Raw genomic sequence first — 13,234 nt, forward strand, 5'->3', positions numbered from 1 at the left:
CACGGTCCCTGTCAACTCACCCTTTAACCAAAACGCTGTCAGGAAAGTGAGGTGGCCAGCTGCTTCTACAGCACATCTGGGAAACAAAAGAATAGCCCTGTTCTGCACCTCCCGTTGCCAATCTGGCTACTACGAGTGAGTAGATGCTAAAATTTGGCATGTAAGGTCTCAGCACCATCGTGAAATTCTGTTTACTTAACCAACACGGACTTTGGTTTCGCAAGGACAGAAGCGGCAGCAACACGCCTGTCCTCTGCAGTGGGATTTTCTCCATTGGGGAATTAGCCCTTACAGCCGGGCTTTTTTTCTTTCTTGCCTTTTTTTTTTTTTTTTTTTTTATGAAGCTTTTAGTGTGTTACATGTAGTCCTCACGTGTCATCAAAGAAACGTCTCGGTGAAGCCCCATTTCCCAAACGCACGTTTCTACGCACACACAAGTACATACGTGTACATGCTACAGAGAGAAAAATCATCTCTCCCAAGGTGGTATTTGCTCGCTTGGTTTAAAACCAAAAGCACGGGCGTGCCCGTGCCTGCCCTGCTTGGTACTGACGCATCACCGCGTACGGATGGAGGGGTCTAGGACCGAGCAGTCAAGATTTAGGGTAAATTCTGTAGACGATGGTAAACAGATGTGGGATGCTAGAGGATGCAGATGTTTGTGAGCCTGGCGAATACGAGCGTCGGGACGAGCATCCCAGTAGGCCGTCTTCAGCTGTCTTTCTCCTCCATCGCGCCGTCATTGCGCCTGAAGCGCGCCCGGAGTCTTCTCATGTATACACATACGCACACGCGCACACACCGGCGTTTCAAAAGAAGTAATTCGAACAATACCACGTAGGAAATCAACAACATGAATACAATCAGCATCTGTCCACTGATGTCGGTAGCTGGTCAGCATTTCGCTTACCAACGTTACATTTAAGACTCTTCCTAGATCACAAGAGATTTAAGTTACATCCCGTCTCCTTCATAGTGAAGTTAAGATTACTTATTAAAAAAAAATAATTAAATTACATAACCCTAAGTAAAACAGATGCTTCAGAGTAGAAGGTGTTAATCAAACCGATCCAGCCCTATGCCATGTCCTGGAGATTGTGGTGTGGTGTTGTGGTTTTGTGTTTTGTGGTGGGTTTTTTTTTTGTTGGTTTTTTTTTTTTGTAAAAATCACATTATATATGGTACAATACATTTTTTACAGAAAGCCTGGCATCTAGAAATAAGAGGTAGAACTACTCATAACTATATGTTTCCTGCTGCAGGAAAAATTCATTTTTCTTTACAGTAATTAAAAAAAGGTTAAAAAAATTGACAAAAAAAAGTCATAGGTTAGGCCCCCATAATTTAAACAAAATAATCTAGGAAAATAACACTCTTCAATGTACCTGACGGATTAAGTCCATTAAAGTGTTTCTTTAAAAAAAATTGCATAGGAAAGGGACATTTCAAAACGCATGCTACAAGGATGGCAATGGTTTGTCTGTGCTGGGAGTGAAGTACCTTTTCCTTTTCCTTCCTGTGTTAACTACGAGTACAGGCTTTAAGAGCAAGTTAGAATTAGCAGCACTTTCCAGCATCTTCGAGCAGTGCAAGCGAGACATCCAATTAGCCCGGAGGTCAGTTTTGTTCTGCCAGACGACAAACAGACAAACAAACACACATGGATTCACGACTAAAGTAACGCCAGTTCCCCTGACATCTCCCGCAGGTATGGTTTGATATCCTTAATACTTCTGCCCTCTGCTTGCGAACGAGAGACGCGTGCACGACAAAGCGACAGAGAAGGCAAAACGAGTCTTGGTCGGCGTGGGAAAACGGGGTGAGGAGGGGTCAGAGGGGATCTGCAGGGGCAAGGGTGGAGGGGCAGCGCGGGATGTCTCATTTACCTATGCAGGCGGGGAGCAGAGAGCATTTTAATATTTGGCTAGTGACAAAATAAATTCCATAAAAGATTTAACAGACAGACAAATTACAAAGTAGTTTCTGTTCCCTTGCTCCTCCAGAAATAACCATTGTCTTCAGGCTCAAGTTCTATTCTAATTTGAGGCACAACTTTTACTGGAGTTCGTGGAGGGCTGCGAAGAAAAAGAAAGACAAGGTAAGCGTGGGGACTCCCTCCAGGCCTCTCGGCCGGTTCTTAACGTGGTCTGCCGTGCTCAGGACTTCTGCTAGCACAGCTTCCCAGTGACCGAATCCTGAAAAAACAGAATAATCCACAACTTGCAAGAGAAAAACCAGCATTTTGCAAACAAAACAGAGGGGCGACTGGCGTAAACTGGGAAAACTGCAGATCCTAGGGCTTGGCGGGACGCCCAACAGACAGCGTCACATCTAGAAACGGAACAAACGCTCGATTCCCAGGATCGGTTCCCTCGCATTAGCTCACACGATACAGTTTTCTGAAACTGGCAGCATATAGATACCAGGTAAATAACCTTGACAGGTGGTGGTAGCATACAGCTGCTCTTTAGATAAGGCCCATACATCACGTAAGATTATTTTAATGAGTTGGTCTGAACACTGCTCACGTCAGGAGGTAAACCCACCGATTTCATTGACTGAGGAGCTCCAAGTGTCCAGCACCTGTGCTTCGCACCAAGCTGTGGCAACACTCATATACTGCCTTTGAAATAATCCGGTTATAGCCATGGAGATTAATTTCACACACTCTCTTAAGACCTGGAAGTGTAGATCGTTCTTTGACATTTCAGAGGACTACTGCTGCCTTGGTTGAGATCCGACTCCTGGCGCTGGGAGGTCTGAGGTGGCCTCAAGGGGCTGAGCAGCTCTGAGAAATTGCTCCTTAACTCTTCCTTGCAGCAATTTAAGGTTATTATTTACTCGATTTTCCACCACACACATGGGAAAACGGATTACTTCCTCTTTGCAACATCCCGTTACATGACTGAAGGAAAGCATAACCGCAATTTTCTCTCACTGTCTCTCTCTTTTTTTTTTTAAAGGCTAAACAATCCCAATTAATTTAATTTTCCCCCTGTAGATGCGTTTCCTATACTCCTCCCAGTTACTCTGCGTTGCTTTCTGGCTGAGACCCCGAACCAGCCATCGGTACTGCAGCCGGGGTCTAACCAAGAACAGCAGAGTCCTCAGGCTCCCCATCCCACGCACCGTTAAGGCCGTGTTGGTTATCAACGTGGGATGCTACAACCCTACGCAGGGAATATTGTCAAAGTGCTTTTTAAGAGTTTCCTATGGGGGGGGCAGAAACTTTGCCTCGTTGACTTTCGGCGTACTGAGATGCTTTTGAGGAATCATTATAAAGTGCATTTTTGGGTGCTTACCTTGGCATGGCGTGTGACTGAAGGAAAGGAATTGTATCAGCACGACGTATGGCGTTCAAGGAATGTTGGTGATTTTTCTCCTGTCGGGGAGGGAAGAAAGTCTTGTTTGTCATTGCCTGCAGCATCGACGGCTTCTCAAGCCCAGCCTCAGTTTCTCAGGTACACTCTCATCTCTTTGGCAACGCTTTTTTACTGCTGCCTGCCTGCCAGGTGAATTTCACAGCTTGTAAATAAAAATACTTAATTTCTCTCTCTCTCTCCTCCGAGATAAAAACCCTGGAACTGCCAACACGACCAAAAGACTAACTTCCAAAGACTTTCACCACCTGTAGGTCTCGACACTTACCTTTTATCTACACCTCTTTAGCTACCCTGCGCTCCTCACTGTCGCACCCAAACGCCTTGCGAGAAAATAGGTGGTTTGTTGCCTGTAACGGCTCTCCTTTCCTGACCCAGCGTGGGAAAGCATACTCTCTGTTAATAATAAACCTATTCTCGCTATTGCTGAAGGAAAGCTAATGTTAGTAGTATTATTAGTAATATACTTTGAATCACAGAGCACAGTAAATATTTAAGGACAATACCACAGTGTTGCTGGATTCCAGCTACTTTTTCGAATCCAAGGGCCTGGTTTTCTTCTTTTTTTCCTTTTTTTTTTTTGGCGTTGTTTCTGATTAAAAACTAGCAAATCAATTACTGGATTACAGAAACGTACAAGTACACAAACCAACTAATCCTTGGCTCATGGGTGATTTAGCCTGTGCCGTGTCCAAGGGCATTCCAACAAACAGGTTTGCGGCAGAATTAACTTTTCCTTAACTATTTCAGCCTTAAAGATGCTGAAAACAACGCACCTGATCATAAAATCCCGTGTAACAACATTTGGGATGCAATTCATTTTTAGCACGTCAGGGCATTTTTACGGAAAAATGAGGAGGACCTGTTCGGTTGTCTGAGCCTGATTTTGCTCCTTTTCTTTTCCTTATTAGCAAAACACTGAGAATATCTAAATAGTCAGGGAAGCGTCTCTTTCTCTTTGGCTTTGTTTTATAATGCCAATCTTTAAGTGTTCCTGTACCTAAAAACCACAGAGCAATGCTTAGGATTTCCTCAGGTACCTAAACGCCACCGAAAGGCAAGGGACTTGGGTACCAGCTCTTAAACGCAAAGGAGAGTTTAAGGGTCTCGAGATCTGTGGGTTTAGGTCCTACTAGAAATCACCAGCCTTGCAGCAGTACTCATATATTACTATAATTCATATTTCTCCCCTCCCGTCTCACAACAAAACAGCGTATTTATCTCCAGGTAGCACTCACTGCTCATAGTATTTTAAAAAGTCAGCGTAAAGGCAGAAAAGCTAAGGTCAGTTGTTATTCCCGATTCCTCGCTTAAAAGACTATAACATGAAAAGTGAAAATGACTGAAAATGAAGATCATCATAATCAATTACAGATATTAACGTAAGAAATTGAAAAGAAACGGAATAGCACAAAAGCAAATCACCTAAGAAGGGAAATACGTTAATGGTCAACTGATCACTGCCTTGTCAGTTTAATGCGCAATGCGGATCAATGACACGCTTAATTACTCTTTTAAGCGCTGATTTTTGCAACTGCTTGGCACCTAAGGAAACAAACAGTAACAGGACAGCGATGCAGTTTAGACATGCTGCAAATCCAGAACACTAGGCTCAGAGGGGGGGAAAAAAAAAAAAATCAAACCATCAGCAGAGTTAACACAAAATGGGAAAGGTCAGAAAAGAGAGGAGGAGAGAGTGAGTGGCCAAGAGACCTGTTAGTAGCTGGATAAAAGCGCTTAAGCTGGAGGCACCAGAAGGAACAACATCAATTTTGTAAAGAGCAAAGAAAAAAGCTCACAAAACCAAAATCTGTCATAAATCAGAGGCCTGGAAATTAAAAAAGAGAAAAAAAAGAACAAGAAAAAGTACTTCTCAAGTAATAGAAAGCGTTTTTTTTTTTTAATTTAAAAAAAAAAATCACTCTAAATATATATATATATATTTTTGTACTGCAAGTCAGGCATGCAAGAGGTTAGTTCTACTCACTGTCAGCAGGTTTGCTATCACTTAGGAAAGGTTCCTGCTCCATGATGTCCATTGGTATTTTAATACTTGGGACTTTTTCTGAGTAGGGGCAGTCAGACTGTGAAAGAAACGTGTAAAAGGTCTTAGAATATTTTCACTGCTTGCTCTCTTATTGTCTCCCACAAATTAAAATCATGCTTCATATAGTTTCTGTAGGAATGAGGAAAAGAAAAGAAGAAAAAATAAAAAAAGCATCCTCCAGCTTAGTTGCCCGCTGGTTTCCACTGGTTCCCCACTGCACCCCACTCTCCCTCTTCCTTCACACTACGAGAGTAAAACAGATTTAAGGAACAATCTTGTGTAATCGTTATCTTCCCCTTTCCCCACCTCACCAGCTCCTTTGCCACCAGCTTATAAGACACCATCCAATTCAGCTTGGAGTTGGCTGCAGGAAATACAGATGCAAAAACGCTTTCGTAGGCAGAAATAGCAGGGCACTGGCTTCTGTGAAAGCTCATCAGAATGTTTTATCCTGCTGCGATTTCTCTCAGACCCCTTTTTTCTTCCCAATTGCTCTACAAGGACGAGGGCCAGACACGATATGGCAGAGGTTCCTTAAGCTGGACTGTCTCAACTCCTCCGTTTATTTGAATCGAGTCAAACCCAGTCTCGGTTACACCTCTATTTACAGTAAAATAGTTCATCAGATCCAGGGCCCTTGTAAGAATTTGGTACTCCCAGCCAGGCAGGAGGAAGAGCAAAGCGGTCAAGAAGAGGCACAAGTGCAGAGAAAAGCCGTACGCCGGCGTTTGGGTACCAGCACGATTTATACCCCGCTGGCTTCGATAATCCACCTGCTTATGCTCACGACAAGGTACTTGGAATTATTTTGCTTTTTTAAAATAAAACTAACTTCTCATAACCAAGGAAAGGCTGATATTGCATAACTTGGCAAAGGAAGTAAGGTGATAATTGCCAGAAACGTTAACGCATCTTTGTTCCTGGAGACAACTAGACACAGCACCGAGCATAATGCTGGGGTGGAGGGAGGGAGACCTTCAAGTCAGGACAGGAAAACATTACAGAGGCCAGAGAATCGCTCTCCCTGGATTTTTTTTTTTTTAATTATTTTTTAACGTAACTGACACCCAGTGCGGTATTTCACACTCCAATAGCAAAAAGCTTCCTCAGGAGGATTTTTACGAGGCTGAGGGATAAACGTAGCTCAAACAAAGGTGATTCCGCAGAAAAGCACTGAGGCAATAAAGCCATCTCAAGGTCCCCCATCCGTTTGGGGCCATGCTGTAAGCAGAGCGTAAGAGCTGGGTAACCTCTTGGACATCTTCGAAACGACAGCGTTTCAGCGCTAGTAAATAAATGTAAGAGGTCTGTGGAATGGCAATGCTGATGCTCAGGGTCTACTTTAAACTTCACCATCTAAAATGAACAGAGAGAGGGAAAAAGCATCTGCAGTCAGCGAAAATGCCCTGAAGGGGAGCAGAGACCATTACACAGCACTTCTGACTCTGCAACTAAATATACTAGCCCGAGATTTTTTTGAAAAAACTGTCTGGCCTTGCTTGGATACTGCATTTTTTGACATAAAATCGGAGAGAAAATCAAGGCCCTTGAGTTTTCATTAGGCAAATGCAGCAATTAGTTGCACTAATTCACACTTCGTAAAGACAAGCTGGAGGGAAAAATGGCGAGATTACTGAAAATCTTTCTTCGCAGCTCCTTTTTCGCTGCCCCTGATTGCTAGCAAAGCCCCGGTGCGAACTTTAGGCGAGTCCTAACTAGTGCTGAGAGCGGTTTCCACTAATGCCAGGTTTTGCCGTACTCATTCATCTAACACCACTTGCATTAGCAACACCCAGCAATTCTCTTTGCTGAACTCTGTTCGGTGTATTGCCTGCCACATCCCACACGACTAACTTTGTGGGGGCAGATTTCTGGAAGGGAAAGGGTGAAAACAAGCAAACCAGTAATGTCAAGTGCTTTACGTTCAGGAAGCTGGTAAAAGCAAGTGCTGAAAAAAAAAAACCCAAGAAGAGTTAAGAACCAACATTTTGCAGAAAATCTCTTACCCATTAGATCAATTACTGTACGTGAAATTAATGAAAAGCCTGAGAAGAGAGGAGATAGCTTAAAACATACCAGCGATACGGGAGCCATGGCTCGGAATAGGACGCTGCTGGATTCAAATTGGTCAAGAGGAGGGGATGGAGTCAAACCTTTGCTGACTATTCGCTATGTACAGTAGGGCGTTTTCTCTCATTTCAGTTTGCACAAAGTTACCTGCTGCAGGAAACCCTTGCCCTCAGCCTCCCAGGAACTGGAGGAATGACTGGAAAGGGGAGTTTGCTGTCTGAAATAAGAGCCAATCTTCCCGGCTGGGATTCAGCTTGATTTAACAAGGCGTGGATCCAGGCTACCTCCTACAACGCTGCGCCCTCACCTAAGAAATGCCTAGTTTTGCCTCTTGCAGTGTACACGCTCTACTTCAGACAGCATATATTCCTTATAGAAAGGCCTTTGCCTATTTTCTCGTCGGAACAACCTGACTTTGTTGCCTCTAACGCAGATCTGCAGAGGTGCTGCGTAGCTCTCACATTGAGGACTCGGGTTCCAGCTTGTCCTCCGCCAGGACTGAGGTTGCCTCTTCTGTCCTCCCAACCTTGAGCGAGATCAGGCACCGGGATGCTCTGGGGCAACTCCCGGAGCCGCCGTTTTCCTCCTGAAGACACCAGAGGTATCAGCTAACCCACAAGGAGGGCTCGTTTGGTACGTCTGCTCGGCGCAGAAAAGGATGCAGCCGATACCCAGCAGAAACCCTCCGAAGGCGCAGCGAGGCACAACCACCCCACAGCACCCGTGACCCTCCGGTTCGGCGGCAGCGCTGCCGCTTCCACGCTTTGTTGCGAGAAGCTCTCCGGGCAAGCAAACTTCTCGGGGAGGTCACCGTTACCCACTTCACGTCGACTCAGGAGGCGAGGGACCAAGCCGACCCGACAACCGGTGCCGCCGCCGCTCTGCACCAGGCTGCGGTTCAAAATCTGGGGGCTGTAGGGTCAGTGACCTGAGCGGGAGTGCTCCAGAAAGGGCCGCTCGACTTTTCCTGCCGCCTGCCTCCTCCCAGAGCGCGATCCCTTCTCATTTCTTTCTCCTGCCGTGTTAAAACGGATTTTTTTTTTTTTTTTTTCCCAGCTTCGGGCGATCCTACCTCTGCCTACATCACAGGAAAAGCCCTTCTTCACGAACCCTGGATGGTTACACGAGCAGAACAAGCGACACTGTGCTTACTGCTCTCCGCGTAGCCTAAAATTATTAAAGCCTAGCTCCCTTTTCACGTTGCAAAAGGTAATGCTGACTGAGGCAGCCAGCTCTCCAAAGGCAGTTCACACTTGCTATACAAAGTGCTATATAACCAGCGTGTTTAGCGCTTCGACATAAATTTACAGGATTTGGGTTCCTGCTAGACCTGGGTAGGAGAATGTTGAAAGGCACGAGGACTACATTTCTTCTTCTTATATATACCGTAAAAAATAGAGCAGTCTAAGGCACGTGGATCTGGTCTAGTCAGGTCACCGCACTTAGCAAAGACATAAGCAGCTACGTGTCACTATTTTAGGGCATGCTGCAACCCGAGGTAGGACCAGAGTATACTGCAGAAGCGCACGTATGCTTTGAAGATATTTAGGTCATGAGTATTATCAACAGAAAGCAGTCTTTCCTGCAATATGACAAGTCACATCTTTTTGTGCTTTTAAAAAGAGTAATTAAAAGAATATAAAAAAAGAAAACCAGAGTATGTTCAGAAATAACAGAGCTGCTGGCGAAAACCATTCTCCTCCTAAAACGTAAAAGACAATGACGGGGGAGAAAGGCGGAGGAGGGGAAGATGAACAAGACAGGGTGATGAAAGGCATTCTAGCAAAGGGCATGACATCTCAGCAGGTATCTAGGGCTCTTGTGGAAAGTGTGATTTCATTCTTGGCAATGCAAGTACCACCTACCACAGGCTGGTGACGTCTGGAAAAGGGAAGGCAATCTAGAAAAGAAGTTTTGTCTGGGGCCGACTTGCTGCAGCAGCAAAAGACTGAGCTGGTCGGCTTCCAAAGAGGCTGGGAGATCCCCAGCCCCAGAGCTGGCGAGGGGCATGGACCGTCCCCTGGGATTAGCTAGCTAGAAATGAGTAATTTGACAAGAGCAGAAAGCTCCTTACATCATCATTGTCACTGTCCATACTGCCCTTCTTCTTTTTCTTCTTCTTCTCATCCTCTTTCTTTTTCTTGTCCTTTTCTGGAATGACGTCGTCAAGGAAGCTTAAGTCATGCTGGGAGAAGAGGTAGTCCATGGCTTTTCTGACTGCTACAAGTGCCAGGATCTGAAAAGGCAGAGAGGGACTTCTCAGTTACATTTTACCTTGAATTGGGAACACTCTGTGCATTCCTCTTGATGTTGCTTCTTCACCCCACATGTTTTAACTCTGGTTGTAAATGAACACAAAGAGAACAAGGTGAACACCTGGGATATCTCCATCAACTTGAAAGTCTGAACTGTGACTGCTTCACGGCACAATAAACAGGAGCAACATACAGAAAGAAAATATGTAATCACTTAATATTCCTGTAGAGACAAAGGTCATCTTTTAACATCCAACTGACAGGCATCAGGCAAAACAACAAACAGAGAAAAAAAAAAAGACTATTTTCATTTATTTTTGGATTCAGCCTACGTACGCAAGTTCACAGGGGCAGCCTGAGTAATTGTCTTTACGTTTTTCTCACCACTTCCCCAGATATAAGAACTCTTTAGAAATTAGACAAAGGCCAAACCGTGTCCTCGAACTCTGCAGAATAAAGTTTACTAGGATTGTGGCTGCATGAAACTGGAGGAAAAGCTTTTTCTGTGCAAGACTGCCATCAAAGGCACTGGGAAAAAAAAGAAGGGACATGTCTGAAAGAGGTGTTTACATCGACGCTGGGTTGAACACCACCACCAGATGCCTACCAAGATCACACGTACACTTCACCAAAGGCTACACCGACAGACTGAAAGCTTGACTTGGCTACTAAAAGATGTAACCCACTCCCGACAACTGAAGACTGCCTTTAAGGTGAAGAGCTTGTTCCGAGCAATGATGATCAATGGCACAAACGATTCCTAGGAAAGGATCTCAAGCTTTGACTTGTGTAACTTAAGATGTCATTATGGAAGCGAGAAATTACTCAGGGGGTGGAAAGATGCCATGTAGACGCCCATGTTACGAATTACATTTGTATTAAAAGTGCTTTTCATTCAAAGAAACAGAGGTTTGGCTATTGGCTGGATCTTCACAAATTGGACGTTTATAGTCTTTTTGTTCACGAGTGCAAATAATTGAGGTTTTGTCATCAGACCCAGCTGTATCTAAGCTGTGACTGTACCTACACTGAATTTGCACCATTATAACAAACTTCAGCAGACCTGGGGCTCGCTCAGATTCTATTATGGGCAAAGAGAAAGAGCGTCCAGATCTTAGATTCAGCTTTCAACAGCAGTACAACACAGCCGTGAAAATGCAATGGAATGGCGTGTCAGTGGGAACTGCTGATTTTTAACGCCTTTATATACGAGCGTGTGTCCCAGCAAGAACATTTGGAGGATTTTTTTACTCGCATCATCTTTTCTCTCCTCGTTTCACCAGCATCAGAGAACAAATGCCTGTCCTTGTTCTGTTTTCTGCTTCCCCTCCTTCTCTCTCTTAAATAAGCACTGCAGTTCGTAAGTGCACCCGCAACTGAAATTTTACTTGTCCGTAAACCTGAAAGCAGGTGACATTAGGCCCAGATTTCTTAAGGGAGTTTCATAAAGCTTTGACTTTGCAGCAGTCTGACCCATCTCCAAGCCAGAGACCAGACTCGGCAGAACCGCTGTGCGTGCAGTTATGGTCCCACGGGATCCACACTCGATCCATTTGGCCCTATGGCCACCCTCCTCCCAACTGTTCCAGCTGAGCTACGGGTCAGGTGCAGAGGTGGAGAAGGATCTACTCCATGCTCCCTCATTTAGGGTCCACGTTCACAGGTTTTGAAGCCTGAGGCAAAGTGTACATATGAACTCCCCTTAACACTTGTCTGGTTTTTATTTGGTATAAGTGTCTAATTGTGTCCCTACCTCTAGTAATAATCTAAATGCACAGGAAGCTGCTTCACTCTTCCCCTTCCTTGATGTAGAAACACTCTATCAGACTGACTGCAGAGTGTATATTTAAGAAACAGTTCTTCTATGTGATGAACTTTTTATCTCTCAACATCCAAAATAAGTTTTCACACGACTCTGATATGCATTATTAGAAAGAGGACATGCAGCCTAAAAACTTACATATCATCCTCCAATGTGAAACACGTGTATCGACATTATTATCTTTTTACTCAAGTTCAAGGAAAAAGACATTCCTTTTTCTGTTCTTGATTTAGCTAATCCTTTCCCTCCATTTGGCACACCTCTTAGGAGTGAGCCTCATTCTTGCTTTTGCCAATTTGTGCTATTTAAAAAGCAAGGGAGACATCTTCTGTACGGTAATTAGCGTGGACTAGAAAAGGGAAACTACGCACCTCTCATTCGTTCGTGCAGCTCAAGGAGAAAACACTGCAAATCTAACCTTGGCAGCCAGGAACGGTCAAAGCTAACTACACCTTTCTGGCAAAAAATTAACTTTCCAGGCTCGTTTTCCTCCAGAGGATTTATGTAAAGGCAGCCACAGCAACGCTGACCCCGTGTAGTCCTACATCAGTGCCACGAATGGAGGCAGAGCCCCAAGCTAGGGATTTGACAGGGAGAGGCTGGATTTGCCTGTTCATGGGAGGGCATGACCGTGAGCGGAAGGCGCAGGCTGCGAAAGGGAGGGACGTGAAGGAGAACGTCACCTACCATGACAGGGAATATGATAGCAGCCACGGTCGACTTGAGGATCCAGAGGAGGGCCAGGCACACCACCTGCAGGAAGGTGAACAGATGGACCCTGCGCAGCGGGACGTGGCGCAGGTAGATAAAGTCAGGCTGGTGTTTTAGAGGCATCAAGAGCAGCTTCAGACGATCCATGAACTGGAAAGGAAAAGAAACGGACATTTAAATGACACCCAGGGTACACAAAAGAGAGATACAAAAGCATTATTCCGCCATGAAGTGTGGCCTTGCATCAACTTGCTTCCCTTCCACAGAAGAAACCCAGCAGAAAGCCCAGCACAGCTCCTCTATCCTGACTGACCTGTGCTTAACGCAGGATGGGCTAAACGTGTTAACTCAGCCGTCTCAAGTGAAGGTCCTAGGTCTACACTATATTCGGCAACTAAACAGAGACACAGGAGCAAAGCATCTCTCAGAGCAAAGCATTGTGGTGCCTTCGTTTTAAGGAGCAGGACCCCGTGTGCTCTGGTGATCAGCGTGTAAACCAAGGAACCAAGGCGTCGGTGGAAACTGCTCTGCTGCCTTCAAGAGAACGGGCCTGATCTGCTGCGGCTGCGGACACAGGGAATTTTCTCTTGAAGGGAGCACTTTGTTACCCACAAAACAGAGAAAACAAGATGAATGCCCAAACTACAGTCAGCATCAAACTCTGGGTCACTTCTGCCACCCTCCTCTGCCCCGCTCCTGCCAAGGAAAGACATTCAGCATTTAAAATCAATGGGTTTTTTTTTCCCCAAATAAATTGGGAGCAGAGGTCAACAGAGGTGAGGGCAGACATCACATTACTGGAGAACAGAAAGGCACCTAACCGAAGAGTGAGGAAGATGGGCCGCTTTTCCAGCCGTGTCCCTTGCCCCTGTGCTGGCCCGGACGGACTTGGAGTTAAACCAAAATCGGGATTTCTCATCAAGTGAAAAAACATCCTTGATCGGAGGAA

General features: G+C 45.1%; 1 protein-coding gene across 14 annotated transcripts in view; it reads right to left on the bottom strand.

Moving 5' to 3' along the window:
- Window positions 1-1,896: 1,896 nt before the first annotated feature.
- The window catches only part of SLC4A4 (solute carrier family 4 member 4), a 234,423-nt gene continuing 223,085 nt past the window's right edge, over window positions 1,897-13,234 (bottom strand). For 9 of the 14 annotated variants that reach the window (XM_052812182.1, XM_052812142.1, XM_052812162.1 and 6 more), the window contains 4 exons: window positions 12,262-12,435; window positions 9,572-9,733; window positions 3,303-3,382; window positions 1,897-2,075 (listed from right to left, as the gene is read on the bottom strand). In XM_052812182.1, the coding sequence (XP_052668142.1) occupies window positions 1,970-2,075; window positions 3,303-3,382; window positions 9,572-9,733; window positions 12,262-12,435 (522 nt within the window). In that variant the 3' untranslated portion in view covers window positions 1,897-1,969. Of the gene's footprint in view, window positions 2,196-3,302; window positions 3,383-5,367; window positions 5,465-9,571; window positions 9,734-12,261; window positions 12,436-13,234 lie in introns of all 14 variants that reach the window. The other 5 variants (XM_052812118.1, XM_052812211.1, XM_052812201.1 and 2 more) reach the window with 3 other exon arrangements.

This window comes from Harpia harpyja, chromosome 2, assembly GCF_026419915.1.
Source record: "Harpia harpyja isolate bHarHar1 chromosome 2, bHarHar1 primary haplotype, whole genome shotgun sequence".
In the NCBI taxonomy this organism is placed as follows: Eukaryota; Metazoa; Chordata; class Aves; order Accipitriformes; family Accipitridae; genus Harpia; species Harpia harpyja.